This window comes from Mytilus trossulus, chromosome 5 (genome assembly GCF_036588685.1).
Source record: "Mytilus trossulus isolate FHL-02 chromosome 5, PNRI_Mtr1.1.1.hap1, whole genome shotgun sequence".
NCBI classification, from domain to species: Eukaryota; Metazoa; Mollusca; class Bivalvia; order Mytilida; family Mytilidae; genus Mytilus; species Mytilus trossulus.
The window spans coordinates 65,529,751-65,548,845 of NC_086377.1; the positions used below are offsets into that span (position 1 = coordinate 65,529,751).

Here is a 19,095-nt window from a genome sequence, read left to right on the forward strand (position 1 = left end):
AAAACAAATTTTTACAAAAATTATGCTTTAAGCTTTATCACCATGACCATTCAGTCAAGGTAGGTGATTTGCCCATTGTTTCCTAGTACTTAGGGGAATAGGCCCATGCAGTATGGAATAAAGTTCATTAAATGTTGGCTTTGAGGAAAATATATTATTTTGTTTGACAGAGCAAAACGGGTTTGCCATTATGTCCCCCCACCCCCCCCCCCCCCCCCCCCAGAAAAAAGCAATCAAGATTCAAGTGATTTGTAAAGACAACACCATGAAAGGACACCAACAAAATCTTGTGACAATGTCTATTTATATACACAATTGGGAATTTCAGATATGAAAATTGAAAAAAGAGGCATATTTCTCTTTGGGATTGGAGCGCAAATTAGGAGCAAAAATGAGGGTTATAGAATCCCTCAACATTCTGATTGCAGAATCATATCTTTTACGTGATTTTGGCTTTGAAAAATTGAATACACATGAAAGTCAGATTTATAAAAATTCATACTGAAAAAAAGGCTCAAGGCTATTAATTATGATATTTTTATTGATAGGTTACCATGACAACATGAGGAGAAAACAATTAGTGTCCCTGGTAGTTCTGATCTTCCTGACATGGAACATTCTGATGTATTACTTCCTGGTTTCTAAGAATCCAACTAAGGTAATGTTGTATAGCTCATTAATCTGTACGTCCCAGAATTGTTCTCTAAGTGCAGTTGCATCAACCAAATTATATGAAACTTGTAAACAATGCCTATTTAATACCAGAAAACACGGATCAAGTATGAGTTTGAGGGAAGTCACTTTTACCTTTCTAGAGTTATGCTCACTCATAAATGGAAAAATTGCTTATTTTTTCGATTCGATTCCCTTACACATATTACAAGTTCAAACAAAGTTTGTCATACATGTCGTATCCAAATCTCGATTTGAGTTTTGTGGAAAATTAAAGACAATGCTTATGTAAACCGAAGTCCATTATTATTTTGTTTTCTGTTATATTCCATTATTTTCACGTTTTGAACAGATTTGAAGCTCTGTACATTTGATGCGTGCACAACAGTGTCGTCAAGCTGATTCAACGCGATCACTGTCTTAAAAAGGATGAGTTTGAATATTGTACAGTGTTTTACTTGATGGAATGTCAATTAATACACTCATAGTTAGAGTTATTCTTCACTTGCTTTTCCACAATAATTGTTACGTGGTATTCTTTGAATTTCTCTGCAGTTATGGTTCTCTTCGAACATGCTTTTATGAGGAATTCGTCTGGTTCAATAGTGTGAATCAGCCACTCAACTGCTTTTTACATAATAATAACTTTGGCTTCAATGCCTTTTTCGTCCTTGTTAGTGGGAGATATTATGGAGATTGCTGTGCAAATCATGATACAAGCATGAAATTTGGTATAGAGGTTAACTAACGGATAATTAAAAAAAATCAGCTGCTGGCCATGAAAAATTTCCATTTTTATACGCCCGTCTTTTAGGTGGGACATATTATGGTATACTGTTGTCTGTCTGTCCGTCCGTCCGTCGTCCACACTTCGGACAATAACTCAAAAACACTTTCACCAATTTCTATGAAACTTAAGTGAATTGTTTATATCTATTGACGTAAGCTCCCTTTTGTTTTTTTTAATTTCAGATTTTAAGTTTTGGATTTATGGGGCTTTATTCATAAAAAAGGGGGGATTTTCAACACTTCGGACAATAACTCAAAAAGGCTTTCACCAATGTCCATGAAACTTTGGTGAATTGTTTATATCTATTAATGTAAGCTCCCTTTCAATTTTTATAAATTTCAGATTTAAAGTTTTGGATTTACAAATGATTTATGGGGCTTTATTCCTAAAAAAAGGGGGATTTTTTACACTTTGAACAATAACTCAAAAAGGCTTTCACCAATGTCCATGAAACTTTGGTGAAATGTTTATATCTATTGATGTAAGCTCCCTTTCAATTTTTATAAATTTCAGATTTTACATTTCCGTGTTATGAGTTTTGTGCTTAAAAAAGGGGGGATTTTTTAATTTTGGGACAATAATTAACACTTTCACAAAATTTTATGCATTTATTATTTAGGGGGGGAGGGGTGTATTTGACAGGGCTTACACTATTTCTAGTTGATCATATAAATTTATGTAAAGCATAAAAGACAAGTTAAAAGAGCAACGGGTGTATCATGCGCTAAAGCGCAGCCCTTTATTTCAAGATGGCCACCGCTTATTTTATAAATGGCTTCATATTCAATTCGTTTCAATTCGTAAATCCTTTCAAAGCTGTGCTATAGGTATAATCCAAAGTCAATTTGGATAAAACGTAAATAATAGTTCTTAAAGTACGATAAAAACAATACATAAATGATGAAAAAGTGACTTCAGGTTCAAAAATGGCGGCAATTACGTTGAATAGCTCCATTAAGTAAATCCTTTTAAAGCTGTGTTTTATGTATAATCCAAAGTAATGTTTGATAAAACAAACAAAAAAAGTTCCTAATTTAGTACGATGAAACAATATAACATGAAACACGAACAGTTACTTCTGGTTCCAAAAGGGTGGCAAAAACGTTGAAAATGGCTACATTTCGTAAGTCCCTTGAAATTTGTGTAACATAGGTATAAGTATAATCCAATGTAAGTTTGATAAAACGTAGATTTCTTACCTAAAGTACTATGACACAATACATACACGACCAAAAAGTAACTTCCGGTTCCAAAATGGCGACAAAAACGTTTAAAATTTCATTATTTTCATTTTCTTCTAATTTGATTTTTTTAGTGGAGTTCGTGTTGTTTCTAATTTATTATTTATAACTGTTGATGTAAACGTCCTTTGGTTTTTTGAGTCCTTGTTTACATCTTGGTTTTGATTGTTATTGTCTTAAACAGTAAGTAGTTAATAGTTCAAATGTTTATGTGTCAGTTTTGTTACATTTCCGCGCATGCGCAAACCATGAGGAGTCAAATATTTATTTCTATTAAATACGTCAAATGCAAGGAATATCGCCAATAAACCATATAATATTTTTCACTAAAAGAAGGCAGGGATGATTCCACTATAGAGTTGAGGGCTGCTTAGCCAGCGGCCCCAAAAAATGTGTGTGAATATAAATTCCCAATTCAGGAAAAATAAAATAAAAACCGGTATTTCCGCAAAAGTTTCTGTCACCTATTACGGCAACTATAATTTTTCATAGTTTGTTGTCAAATCGTAGTAAAATCTGGATAAGAATGCTAACTACGATCGCATTTTATTAACATCGATTTAATTATGTAAACATGAGATAAATAATTTTAGCAGCCGGATTCAATTGATTACAATGTTATAGCAGTATTTGATTTCGTAAAAGTAGATCACTCAGCAGAATGATCAAAATCATGCTTTTTATCAGAATAGGTGTAAAAGCAGACCTCGGTAAAGAGCAAATTAAAATTTTGATATAACATGGATGTATAATTTCTATTGGGCGACGATCTCGTAAAAGCAGATCGCCCAGCAGAGCCGGTTATGTAATTTGATTAAAACTTGTTTTGTAAAAAGAATTCTTTTATATTTTGCTCTATTTTCTCAAAAGACAAAAGTTTGAGCGTTTTCGAAAATATTTTTTTTTATGGTAGACCATTCATGATATGAGCCCCCAACCCCTTCCCCCATCCCTGAATTACGATGTCATCATTATGAAACTGTTTCAAAATTCAATAGACATAAAAATGATTTCAATAATTTTAAAGTACACTGGTTCAATTGCTTTGAATAACTTTAACAGTTAAGTATATAAACTTTTGTAATTGATTTTCCGTATTAATCACTTATCCAGTTCAATTTGAAATTCATTTGAATCAAGGCAAGTTTATAAAGATGATCTGTTGAAAAAAATACCCAATGGATGGTTTTTGTCAGTGGTTAATAAGGCAGGTTGTTTTGCTATTTCAAGAATTCTCATGAATTTTATAAGATATCTTCTATAATAGTTCATAAGTTATATTATATAGTTTGTAAGATATCTTATAAAGTTTATAAGATATCTTCTATAAGTCATGGGATATCATATTTAATTTATGAGACATCTTATATAGTTGATAAGATATATAATCTCATATAATTTTTCTTATCAGATATCTTTATAAATTATATCAGATTTTTTATAAACTATATGATATATCTTATAAACTATATAAGATATCTTATATACTATGTAAGCTATCTTATAAACGATTTTCGATATCTTGTATATCAATAAAGATCTAGTTTATATAAAATATATATTATAGAGAAATCGAATATAGATTATAAGATATTCCATATTATTTATAAGATATCTTATATCATTTTTTTAATATGATATCAAATAAATATATACAATATCTTCTATAAAAATATTTATTAGATATTTCATACACTTTATAAGATATCTTATAAAGTATACAAGATATTTTATAAAGCATATAAGATATATTATACAAATATAGCCTTTGTATGAGGTCGATACAAGGATATATTGACCTGAAAGAAGTATATTGACTGAGGACGAAGTCTGAGTTCGATATACTTCTTTGGGTCGATATATCCTGTATTGACCTCATACAAAGACTATATTTGTTATATTATTAATTTCCAACTATATTTGTATCAAAATCGTCATTTAGGTTTGTTGTAATTTAATAGATATTACATTGTCTCCTTGACAATAACAACATATTAGTTGATGTTTCATTTTATTTTTTTATTTTTTACATCTTATGTATATGAAGATTTTTTTCGTCAAATAATCGATCACAGATATCATGTGTTTCAAAACGTTAAACAGTATCCTGAAATTCATTACATGACGTCACAAAATATATCGGTTTTTAGATATTCTAAAAATAACCGTGCGATATGCTTTTTGCCGGTCAATATGCTTTTTGCTATCCGCCGTTTTCTCTCTACCTTCGAAAATATAGTTTATTGTGTGACTATTCCTAAACGAATCAAATTTGTTAAAATATATGAATTAATAATATTATGAAGTATATAAGATATCTTATAAAATATATAAGATATCTTATAAAATATACAAGACATTTTATAAAGTATATAGGATGTCTTATAAGTATATAGGAATATATAAGTATAAAGTATATAAGATATCTTATAAAGTTAATACGATATCTAAAAAAAAATAAAAAGTATATATTAAGATATCTTATAAAGTATTTATTAAGATATCTTATAAAGTATAGAAGATATCTTATTTAGTAAAGAAGATATCTTATAAAGTATAGAATATATCTTATAAAGTATAGAAGATATCTTATAAAGTAAAGAAGATATCTTATAAAGTATAGAATATATCATATAAAGTATAGAAGATAGCTTATAAAGTATAGAAGATATCTTATTAAATATATAAGATATTTCATATAATATACAATTGTAGCCTTTGTATGAGGTCAATACAAGAATATATTGACCTGAAAGAATTATATTGACTGAGGACGAAGTCCGAGGTCGATATACTTCTTTGGGTCGATATATCCTGTATTGACCTCATAAAGAGGCTATTATTGTTATATTATTAATTTCCTACCATATTTATATCAAAATCTTTATTTGATTTTGTTGATATTTTATATATATCACATTGTCTCCTTGACAATACCAAAATATTAGTTGTAAATTCATTTACCTTTTTTGTGTGTTTGACATCTTATAAGTGTTATGTATTTGAAATTTTTTTTCGTCAAATAATCAATCACAGATATCATTTGTTTGCTTTTTGCTATCAGCCGTTTTCTCTCTACCTTCGAAAATATTGTTTAACATGTGACTATCCTTAAACAAATCAGATTTGTTAAAATATACAAATTAATAATATTTTCTTATATAGTATGAGATAATTTGAAATCCAAACAAATAGCTAAACGGCTTGCCATAGGTTTATGTTAGCTGGAATACGTGTTTTGTAATACCCTATAAGGCGTCGTTTACCAAAGTTAAGATGATAGTGAATCATGTTCAATGATATTATTCATGTATTACAACTTCCCTGCTCTGAATCCAATAACTTCTTCAATCAGTGTATAGGTGAAACTTTATATACATTTTCCGTTTTTACAGGAAAATGATAGTATTTAGTATATAACATTTAAAGCATTAAAAAAAAAACCAATTGGGATAAAAATTCCAAATTTGATGTTCAAGGAACAAGTTTTGTAAAAAAATAACTTGTTTTGAACTGGAAAAAACAGCCATTTTTTTACATTTAAGGGCTACTCTCATTCATGGGGCTGTTCCCAACCTTATGGACAGATTTCTTCATAACGACAGTTTTTATTTCTTGACCATCGTAAATGAAAAAATTGAGACGTAAAACTATGCTTGAAACATGTGTGTCACTCAACTGACTTAAAAGTAGTATCCATAATCAATTACCTATAATCAAAGGATAATGTAAGTTTTAAATCAGAGATTTTTATATCTTTTGAACATTTTTCATCACAACAACGGCTTTCTTTTCTAAACTATCTTTTAAAGGAGATGAGACGTCAAAAGTTGGCTTCAAACATGAGCGTCACAAAGTGGTAAATAAATTCTGTATGTGACATTTAGCAGAAGCCATTTAATCATATCATTTTGTCAAACAATTCAATCAACACCTTTATCAATTAGTCCTTTGTTGTTGATAACTATAAAATGCAATCAGCTGATTATTGATTTTCTGTCCAAATCTTAATGAGGTCCAGGTGAATTCCGAGTAACTCTAAAATTAAAAAAAATATATATTATCAAATAGGAAGGCCAGAGGTCAATCACTTGTATGGTTGTGGAGAAATAATTATTTCAAATACATAAGGGGAGAAAACTCCTATAAGGGTTAACTAAAACTCTTCGACTGAAATAGGTTGAAGTTGCGCCTTATTGTAAACAGCAATTTGGCAAACACATCATACCATTTACTGTAACAGTTTCTTTTAAATAATGATAACAAGCAAAATGAAAAAATTTATAACATAACCTTGACCTTTGACCTTGACCTCAATTTCAAGGTCATGGGTCAGTGAACTCAAAATAGAAGGTCCGAGGTCAATCGCTTGTATGGTTGTGGAGAAATAATGATTTCAAATACATAAGGGGAAAAAACTCCTATAAGGGTTAACCAAAACCCTTCGACTGAATATGATGAAGTTTCGCCTTATTATAAACAGTAATTTTGCAAACATATCATATCATTAATTGTAACAGTTTCTTTTGAATAACGATAACAAGCATAATTCAAAATTTATAACATGACCTTGACCTTTGACCTTCACCTCAATTTCCTTTAAATGGACCAAGGACTTCATATTAAAAGACTGTAGGCCTCTACGACTTATATCGTATGAATTTATCCAACATATTGTCTATCTTAAATTTTCAAAGGGAAATAACTCCCATAAGATGTCTTCCGATCACTTCAGTAAAAAAAAACCAAATCATTCTTAAGAGTAGACAAACAATTTGGTCAAAACAGTTTGTTAAAATCTTTTACGGTTTTAGAGTTATAGCGATAACAAGAAAAAGGGGATGTGGGAAGATAACTCCTATAAGAATAAATGTTTGTTACACAGGGTGAGATTTGAAACCCCAATTACTGTACAACATCATTGGCCAAACATCCATTCCATATGTTGTAAAACAAAAAAACATCTGATGGCAGAAGGAATAAAAAAAAAAAAAAAAATAATCATAAGAAAAACAAAAGGGTTCTCCACAAAAAGTGGAAAGACCTTATAATACAAGACTAACAAGGCCAGAGGCTCCTAACTTGGGACAGGCGCAAAAATGCGGCGGGGTTAAAAAAAAAGTAAAAGTAAACGCTTAACAATACGCACATTAAAATTCAGTTCAAGAGAAGTCAGAGTCTGATGTCAGAAGATGTAACCAAAGGAAATAAACAAAATGACAATAATACATACATAACAACAGACTACTAGCAGTTAACTGACATGCCAGCTCCAGACTTCAATTATATATATACATACTGAGCCAGAAACAGACATGTCTCATTGGCACTCATACCACATCTTCCTATATCTATGTTAATATATGTATCATTGTCATTGTCATTTTGCTAATTTCTTTTGTTACCTATTCTGACTGAGACTTCTTTTAACCTGAGTTTTACTGTGTCATGTGTGTGTAATGCTGACAGACCTATTGCACCTGTCCCATGCCCCATGCTAGAAGCTTCTGGCCTTTGTTAGTCTTGTATGTTTTTAATTTTAAGTTTTTGGAATTTAGCATGTTTAGTTTGATAACCATTTTCACTGAACTAGTCATCTAGTACACATTTTTCTTAACATGATAATGGGCTAGCTGAAGCCCACCTTTAGGTGGAGGATTATCTTGCTGTGTTGAAAACCCATTGGTGGACTTCAGCTTTCATCTGCTCTTTGGTCAGGTTTTCTCTTTAGACATCTATATTCTTCATTTCCATTCTGGATTTCATACATAATCTTTTGTAAACATGGTAAACAAGTTTGTCAAGTGATGTATATTTGTAATATATATACATGTAGTTAATATCAGGTGTACTTACATCACATTATATACTACCTACTTCCTGAAGGCAACTTCCTCAGATGTAGATTACATAGATAAAACAGGAGGAAGATTTATGTATTGACAAATTATATTTACAGTATGAACATGATGATAGTCAATTTACTAAGTATTTTAAGGCAATGTTTTTATAGCAATACACTCATATATTTATACATTATTATTTCATTTAACAATTAAATATGTAGTCTTTGATGGCGTTTAAACTAATCAAAGGTCATTGTAAAACTTTTCTTATGACAATCATGTCATTATCCCTAGATAAAATCTTAAGATAAGTACATAAAGCTAAAGTAAGAAGAAGAAAAATGAATAAAAATGTTAACAGTAAATCATGTAAAATGGCAAAATAAAAAGAATTTGGTTGAATTGAAATAAAAGTCACGAACGAAAATAAAAGGACGTGATATAAACTTAACTATATTAAACAAGACATAAATGTAATAGATAGATCTATATTAGGTACTTATTTTGCAAAGGCTGGTTTGCTTTTAAGAATTTGATCATTGTCAGCTGTTACTTATATAAATTAGAATAAATTTACATATGTACTAAGTATATGTTATTGGCCAGCATGGTCATAGAACTTTTATAAAACATGTGTTTCCTTATAAAGCAGAGAAAATATATGTATGAAATAGATTTACTTGATAAACACCATTTTGATTCACTTTACATTTGTACATACTGCTTACATAAATATATTTAATTTGAAAAATATATAGGAAATATGGGGTCAATTTAAAACCTACATGTTTCCTGCAGACAGTAGTCATGGTATTTTAATTGGGGTGTAAAGGAGTAAATAAATATTGGTCCTGTTTTATTTCCCTGATATTTTCGTAGAAAATAACACTATAAAGATATAAAATGCAAGTAGTGTCTTTTATCTTGAAAATGTAGAAAGAGAAATTTCATTTGCTGAATCAGATAATAATTATACCTTCAGCATGTTTAGGCCTTAAATGATAAAGAAAAACTGTAGACATTATAAGAAATTATGATCAGTTAGACATGAGATAGATCTACAACATTAGTTGAATTGCAGTAGACTCTTTGAAGATGTTATTGCCATGAAAAGACCATTTTTATATGTCTGCAAAAATAAAATAAAAATTGTGGTCGAATATTCGTATCACATCATCTTCGTCAGTGTCATCCGAAGACAGATGGTGTCTGGATAAAAACGTTAGTATAAGTAAATAAAAAATCAAAAAATTTTAACCCAAGGTTTATAATCACAATAGGATGGTAAAGATTGATTTTTGCACTTATTGTCCCAACAGTTTGGGAATTAGGGGCCAAAAAAGGGCCAAATAAGCATTCTTTTAGTTCACAGACAATAACTTGTGTTTATGTGTATGAATTATACCACAAGTTTCCATTTGACAAAGGGATGGTTATTTAGGACTTTGGAGAATTATGGCTTAAACCATTTAGGAATTACAATGTAGGGGCAAAAAGGGGAAAACAAGGATATTTTTTTCTGTTTAAAGGACAATTAGGACAATTTAAAGCAGTCTAAGGGAGGTAATCCAAATCCATTGAAAGAAAATGTTGTGCATGTTTGATTACCTCCCTTACACTGCTTGCAAATTATGTATTTATTTTTAGCAGTTACTATTAATTACAATTAATTTTAGCCATGACTATGTATGTCATTTTATATTTTAAAACTTTGATGATGTTTTTATATAGGTAATAATGGTTATAAACTCCAATAATTATTGTCATCACTTCTAATTACACATGTGCATTCAAATGTTTACTTTGCAATTTCCTTCAATCTAGGGAATTGATGAGTCGGTCAGCAATAAGATAAAATGGCTACAGAATGATATAGAGAAACAAATCAGAGATAATGAAAAGCTACTGGAAGATCTTCGTCAAATACAAGAAGATACAGGTATTTAATTTCTAATGCATTATGGGAGAAAAGATACTTCAGTTACAATACGGAATAATATTATTTTTTGCTGTGTAGGTCAGGTTGTTTTTTTCACCACCTTTTGACCAGATTATTTTCCATCCTCATCAAGAGTTTGATCTTGTCCGTTTGGGTGTCCAGTATTTTTAGTAATAACTGTCATCATTTTAAGCTCAGTAAAATTTTCAATGCAAAAAAGCATGTAATAGTTATCAATTTTCCTTTTCATTTATAAACTATTGTGAACCAAGTGACCATTGAAATCTTTATTTTACCATCACACATTTATGAGGCCAACAAAAGTAACAGAACAGCCTTTTAATATTATATGTCATGATTGCAAGTTAATACCCTGTAAGAGGTATTTTACAACCGAATATTGTTTTTCTTTTCCGGTTATTCTGGCTTCTTCCATCATGTCCATCAATAATAACTGGTTGCCATGAAATTCCCAATAGTACTGAACTGGCATTTACAGCAAAAAATATATTCTCCTCTTCATTGTTATATAGTGGGTATTGTTTAAGATTAAGTAAAGTTTTTATAAATACATTAAACCCTTTCTATTATTTATCTAGTGAAGAAAGAAAAAGGGAACAAGCTGAAAACTCATGGAGTTAAAGACACTGATCCTGCCACACATAAGATAGCTGTGTTAATGTTCTCCTGTGATAGAACTACTGTTAGTCGCAGTCTAGACTCTTTATTAAAGTAAGTACATACAGTGGGGTACCAGTGCATTGAATGTTCTCCTGTGATAGTTGTTGTTGTTGGCCCCTTACCCGTTAGTCATGGTCTGTTGACTATCGAACATTTGCTTTTATATACTAAAGTTTGTGATTCAATCAGTTCTCCAGACTCTAATAACAGAAACATGAGTAAGTCAATGGTATCTTAAGTATGCAGTTGTATCAAAATAAGCACATATGTCATTTCAAGGGAGATAATTTGGGCCCAGCACTCGCAGTCATGGTTTATAATTTAATGTTAAACATCTGCATGTTAAAAGATTTTGACAAGTGAAGGATATTTGTTATGCAATAACTTTCAATTTCGATGCATGCCGGTTAAAAAAATGGTTTTAGTGAACATCATTTGTGGGTTTATGGTTATCGGTCACTTCTGTTCCCATTTTGAGACAGTGGTTAGAAAAAAAATTATGCTTTATGATACAAGTTATTCTGTATAAAAAGGTCTTTTGTCTCCATCAGGACTGCTGTCAATAGGTAATTGTGATAAAGTTCCTACAGAACAAACATTAAGTAAGCTGTGATAGAAATTGTCCTAATGCAAATCAATATCAGTACATTTGTCAGTCTATTTTGGGTAACAAATTGTATGTCCAGTCTGATGCAAATGAAAAGCCAAACAAGTACAAAATTGAAGAACATTGATAACTCAAAATTTCCAAAAGTTGTGCCAAATATGGCTACGGTTATCTATGCCTTGGATAAGAAAATCCTTAGTATTTAAAATAATTCATACTTTTGCAAACAGTTAATGATAAAAAGCACAAATTAATTGGTAAATGTTAATTGTGCAGGGATACAGGTGACTCCCTCTATCTGGTAAACAATGTCCTTTTAAAGGCGTACATAATTGGTATTTTTTTTCTGGTAAAGGACATAACTGGAAGGAGGTCTATTATGATCATGATTGTGTAAACATTTGCATGTCACATTCCCAAGGAGATTATAGTACCATGGCTATTATCATGGTCATGACTTTTGTATAATTTACATGTTAAAGTTTTAAATTAAGTCAGTTTAGATGCAACCACCTATGATTGGTCAATGGTATTTTTATACTATCGCAAAAATATTTGGTCATATATTGGTATGATGTCGTAGTTGTTGTCCGAAGACACATTGGTTTTTCGCACTATAACTTTTAGTTTAATTTAAGTGAATAGAAATCTAGGAAATTTAAACACAAGGTTTATTACCTCAAAAGGAAAGTTGGGATTGATTTTGGGAGTTTAGGTCCCAACAGTTTAGAAATTAGGGGCAAAAAAAGGGCTCAAATAAGCATTTTACTTGGTTTTTCGCACCCTAACTTTAGTACAAGTAAATAGAAATCTATGAAATTTAAACACAAGGTTTATGACCATAAAAGGAAGGTTGGGATTGATTTTGGGAGTTTAGGTCCCAACAGTTTAGGAATAAGGGGCCAAAAGGGTCCAAAATTAACTTTGTGTGATTTCATCTAAAATTGAATAATTGGGGTTCTTTGATATGTCGAATCTAACTGTGTATGTAGATTCTTAATTTTTGGTCCCGTTTTCAAATTGATCTACATTAAGGTCAAAGCTTCCAAAATTAAACTAAGTTTGATTTTAACAAAAATTGAATTCTTGGGGTTCTTTGATATGCTGAATCTAAACATGTATTTAGATTTTTGCTTAATATAGGCCCAGTTTCAAGTTGGTCCAAATTAGGGTTCATAATTAACATATGTTTGATTTCAACAAAAATTGTATGTAAGGGGTTCTTTGATATATGCTTAATCTAACCATGTATTTAAGTTTTTGATGTTTGGGCCAAGTTGTCAAATTGGTCCACATTTAGGTTCAAAATTGAACTTTATTTGATTTCATCAAAAACTGAATTCTTGGGGTTCTTTGATATGCTGAATCTAACCATGTATTTAGATTTTGGATATTCAACCATAATAGGTAATGTCCAATTCAAAATTTCAAGTTTTTAAGTTTATGTTCTTGGACCACATTCATTATGTGTCAGAAACCTGTGTTGTGTCAACTATTTAATCACAATCCAAATTCAGAGCTGTAGCAAGCTTGAATGTTGTGCATGTTGTGTCCATACTTGCCCAAATGTTCAGGGTTCAAAGAATAAAGTATAAAGCTGCTCCCTGCGGAGCATCTGGTGGGATTATTGGCCCAGGTTTCAAGTTGGTTCAAATCAGGGTACAAATTTGAAATTTATTTGATTTCATCAAAAATTGAATTCTTGGGGTTTGATATGCTAAATCTAAGGCCAAACAAAAATATATGTCTGTTTACAGTTACCTGACCGACCCTATTTTGAGCGCCAACCCTAATCCATTTTATTTCCATTGTAAAGTGAAAAATAAACTGAACTTGTGTTAAAAGTGAAGATAGTGTTGCCTGATACATCTCAATGTTCATGATCATAAATATGGTAGCTGTTTGAAGGAAATTCATGCACTTGTCATGAAATAAACCAACTCCAAAGCAAGGACCGAAGCTCACAAACACGGCAAGTGTTAAACGCAGGACTTCGGGAATGTTGGGAGAGCTGACAATTTTGCTTCAGATGTTGGAAATAAACATTTTGCCGCCATATTTTTCCAGTCAATAACAAAGGGAAATAATCCAATTATTATAAATACGAGTAAACTCGGCCCATTGACAACTCTGACCATGGCAAGACGGACCGCACAACTCAAAATCATGGTGCAAACCATAAAATGGAAAAAAATAATAAAATGGAATTACCAACCTACCTACCCTATTTATATTGATGATGTAACCTTAAACAGAAATATTTTTTTTTTCGGCCTTACTATGTATTTAGATTTTGGATATATTGGTAAATGTCAGATTTAAAATTTTTAAGTTTTTAAGTTTAAGTTCTTAGACCACATTCATTATGTGTCAGAAACCTATGTTGTGTCCACTACTTAATCACAATCCAAATTCAGAGCTGTATCAAGCTTGAATGTTTTGTACATACTTGCTTCAACTGTTCAGGGTTTGAAATTCTGTGGTCGTATATAGCTGCGCACTGCGGAGCATCTGGTTATAGAAGCACTGGCAATTCTCATGGTTTGTTAGTTTTACAAACTTTGTGGAACTGTGATATTTCATTTTTGTTTTTATACTGTTTGATATATATTTGTTGAATTATTTTCAATATATATTATGTATTTGTATTTTTAGAATTCGTCCAAAAGGTGATCGGTTCCCTATTGTTGTCTCTCAGGACTGCGGCCACAAGCCAACATCTGATGTCATACAAACATATGTCAAGAAAGAGAAGGGACTGGTTACACATATAAAGGTATTGTATCTTTTTGTTAGCAACAGGGAAATAGTTATCGAAGGTACCAGGCTTTTAATATGATACAACAGATGCCTATTTCGTATACATAAGATTCATCAATGACGCTGAAATTTAAAAAAAAATCATATAACAAAAATATCAAATCTCATTTGTAATTTTAGAATAAAGAGGTTCTTAAAACAAGACAAAATCAAACCATTTATCAACCATTAGGATGACTAGAAAACAATGGTCCTATTCCTGATTTGGTACAGGCATTTTCTGGAGAAACTGATAGGTTAAACCCTATGTTCCTAATTCATGTTTGTATATTTGTGCAATGTTATTGATAAAAAAACAAACTTACAAGCACAAAGGCACAAGTTAAAGAAGATAGTACATTGGGGTTTTGTATGACAAGATATATGGGTAATAGATCAATATTTTAGACAACCCAATGTTAAAGAGACTTTTGAGGCTTTATATAGTTTTTAACCAGTACGTCTAAACACTGCTAAGGACTCCTTAGTGCACTTAGGACTATACAATGCCACTAAGGACTAGAATAACTGCTATTATGTGAACTATTTATACATGTTATGTTAGAGATTGATATTTAATCCATAAATTTCAAATTTCATAGAAAAATAATCATAAACAAACAAGATATTCAACATTATTTAAGCATGCACCCATTTTTCTTAGATATGCCGAAAATCAATGAACCGTTTGACATGTGCCAAATAACATATTAAACAATCATATTTTTTGTAATTTTAAGTTATAAACACTTGTATTGAAAAGATTTATGCTTTATATTTATAATCAAATTTGTTGTTCTTATTAAAAATTATTATTAAAATAAAAAGGACAAATAATTTTGTTTTTGTTTACATTAATATATATGTATACATGCATCTTTATTTAGTAGTAGTTTTTGTTGTATTTCTGTTTTGACAAAGTTATTTGCTATAGGTGCATGACTTTGATGTGCGCCAACTAAATGACTAATAAGTTAGAGTGGTCAGCTTGTTATGTAAGAGATACGAAGACAAAAGGAATAGATATATTTATGTGTGTTTTTTTTTAATTTTAATTTTGACAAAGATGCATGTATATACAAATAGTTTCACTAAAATTTTTCGATTGAATTGAAAACAGAAATCATGTGCCGTCCTTTGGGTTTATCAAAACCACTAGTTTTCAACTAGTTTGATATCTGTTTACAAAGACTTCATACAGTACTTATTTGTTTGTATATGTTCAACTTTTTTTTTTCTAAAAGTAAAAGAAGTTGAAAAATCATTTCCAGGATTTTTAGTCAGATTAAGTTTCGTTTTCAAATATATAAAAGAGACAAATGTTTTTTTAAATGTTCCACAGTTTTAAGTACATTGTTCACGAATTTTTTTCAGTATGTGTTAAATTAGAGCTAAAGATTTAATTTTGACAGAAAAAGAGAATGCTTAATCCATATTTTTTTGGATGCACCAACGACATTTCATAATTCAGTTAGCTCTTAACTCCACCAAGATTTCTTACATCTCCTTCTTTTATTAATTACACCGTCGGATAAGATAATCACTTTAGATGATAATTTTGTAGACATTTCCGTTTTGATAACATTCACAAATGCATCATACATGTTGTTAATCTTGTCTTCCGTTACATTTGAAATTTCCAAATTTTGAATAATACAAGAAATATCATTCAGAGCAGATTCCGAACTGAGCCAATCTTCTGGAAAAATTTTTATGTCATATTTCGTTTAAGTTTTATGATTGTTCTTATACGACCTCCAAAAAAATTTTGGGATCATATTATTGTATGATGTCTTCGCCTGCTTCCTCTGCGTCGTCGTCGTCATACGAAGACACATTGGTTTCTGGATGATAACTTTAGTTAAAGTGAATAGATCTTCATGAAATTTTTTCAGAAGGTTGAATAACAGAAAAGGAAGGTTTGTAAAAATTTTGGGGATGATGGTCCCAACAGATTAGGAATTAGGGGCCCAAAAGGGGCAGAAAACAAGCATTTTTTTCTAGTTTCAGGATTATAACTTGTGTAGAAGTATTTCAATTGCTCTGAAATTATACCACAATGTTTAAAACCACAAGTAGAAGGATTGGATTCATTTTAGGGGTAATGGGGCCAAAGTTTTGGAATTTAGGTCCAAAAAGGGGTCAAAACAAGCATTTTTCTAGTTTCAAGACATTGACTTGTGTGTAATTGTACGGATCTCTCTGAAATTGTACCACAATGTTCCATATAACAAAGGAGAGGTTGGGATTGAGTTTTGGGTTAATTGCCCAAAATAAGTAGAATAAGGGGCCAAAAAACATTATATATTGCTCTGGTGACAAATTTATTATGCACAAGAAATAATTACAAAAGACAATTGAAAAAACACTTCTTCTTTCTGAAATTTTTTTTTTTTAAATTTCAACAACAATTCATTTAAACAAGCGTTAGCCTTTCAAAAAGGGCTATTTGACTCTTAGCTGATGAAAATGGAAAGTGCTCTCGCTTTGTAGATTAATTCATTTACTAAAATAGCCACGTGCATCAATCAACAAATTATACCACACACGTGAGGTCACACGTTATGAAGTAGTATATATATCATTTAACGTTGTTGTTTACTCTAGAAGATATTACTATTTATAGATAAAAGTTACCTGTGTAAAATCTAATTTCTAAAATAGAGAGAACAAATCCGATACTCTACGGGATTGAAGGACATTTACTAGGTTTGAATTGTCCTAACCAATCAATAAACTTTGATTATTCACGTCTCGTAATATCTTTCAATCAGGTAGCAAGAAAATTTCACGCACTAACTGTCCATCGTTCAATTCTTAATCTCGACTCCAAGGAGTGGATAATAAGTATCCAACTTTACCAAACTAAGTTGATGAAACACAACAGATAGCAGGATTCTCGTGTAATCAGTTATGTTATTTGACACATGTCAAAAGGTTCATTGATTTTCAGCATATCAAAGAAAAACAGGCATGTGTCTCAATAACAGAATAATGTTGAATATCTCAGTTATTTATGATTATTTTTCTATATTTATTCATGCATTAAATATCAATTTCTACCATAATATGAAAAAAATATCATGTAACAGCACCCCATCTAGTCCTTAGTGGCATGTTATAGGTCCTTAGTGCACTAAGGACTCCTTAGCAGTGTATAGACGCATACACTACCATTTTTAACAATAGATCAGTATTTTTACAATATGAAAGGCCTCAGTGGCTGAGTAATTTGAGAACTGTGAAAGTACTTTATTTAGTGGGTATCAATTTTTCGCTGTTTGGGCAACATTTATATGTTTGGTGGATTTTAGTTTTCTAAAAAAATATTGAAAAATTGTAGCCATTAGAAATGAAGGTTTCATATTGTGGGGATTGAAGAAAATTGCAAAGTAAACATTAACACTTGTAAAACTGATGTGATCACACTAATAAACTCGGGATAGAGTGATCGACAGATTGAAGACCATCAAAGGTGTTAATTAGGCCAGAAATATGTCACAGAAAACAGTTACATAAACAAATGCTATAAATGTATCATGAATTGTAAAATAATTCTTATCAAAAGCAAGCCCAGCATGAAATTATTATTTACTATTGGTAAGGGGCGTATGACATTTGTGTCGATTTTGAAAATTTCCTTCTTTCATTTGCGCCGATTTCATTTTTTCATTGGCGCCGATTTTTTATTTGCTCCTAATTAGATTTACAGGTAAATTAATACTTGTACATGTACTATACCAGTGGTAAAATTTGGTTCTTAATGTTTTTATACGACCGCAAATTTTGAAAAAATTTTCGTCGTATATTGCTATCACGTTGGCGTCGTCGTCGTTGTCGTCGTCGTCGTCCCAATACTTTTAGTTTTCGCACTCTAACTTTAGTAAAAGTGAATAGAAATCTATGAAATTTTAACACAAGGTTTATGACCATAAAAGGAAGGCTGGTATTGATTTTGGAAGTTTTGGTCCCAACATTTTAGGAATTAGGGGCCAAAAAGGGCCCAAATAAGCATTTTCTTGGTTTTCGCACTATAACTTTAGTTTAAGTCAATAGAAATCTATGAAATTTTGACACAAGGTTTATGACCACAAAAGAAAGGTTGGGATTGATTTTGGGAGTTTTGGTTTCAACAGTTTAGGAATTAGGGGCCAAAAAAGGGCCCAAATAAGCATTATTCTTGGTTTTCGCACAATAACTTTAGTTAAAGTATATAGAAATCAATGAAATTTAAACACAATGTTTATGACTACAAAAGAAAGGTTGGTATTGATTTTGGGAGTTTCGATCCCAACAGTTTAGGAATTAGGGGCCAAAAAGGGACCCAAATAAGCATTTTTCTTGGTTTTCGCACCATAGCGTTAGTATAAGTAAATAGAAATCTATGAAATTTAAACACAAGGTTTATGACTATAAAAGGAAGGTTGGTATTGATTTTGGGAGTTTTGGTCCCAACAGTTAAGGAAAAAGGGGCCCAAAGGGTCCAAAATTAAACTTTGTTTGATTTCATCAAAATTGAA

At 30.9% G+C, this 19,095-nt stretch overlaps 1 protein-coding gene across 2 annotated transcripts in view; it reads left to right on the forward strand.

Annotated features, from left to right (window-relative positions):
* LOC134719082 (alpha-1,3-mannosyl-glycoprotein 2-beta-N-acetylglucosaminyltransferase-like) overlaps positions 1–19,095 on the forward strand; it is a 45,119-nt gene that overhangs the window by 10,684 nt on the left and 15,340 nt on the right. For both annotated transcript variants that reach the window (XM_063582026.1, XM_063582025.1), the window contains exons 2-5: positions 549–658; positions 10,374–10,488; positions 11,088–11,220; positions 14,432–14,552. In XM_063582026.1, the coding sequence (XP_063438096.1) occupies positions 563–658; positions 10,374–10,488; positions 11,088–11,220; positions 14,432–14,552 (465 nt within the window). In that variant the 5' untranslated portion in view covers positions 549–562. The remainder of the gene's footprint in view (positions 1–548; positions 659–10,373; positions 10,489–11,087; positions 11,221–14,431; positions 14,553–19,095) is intronic.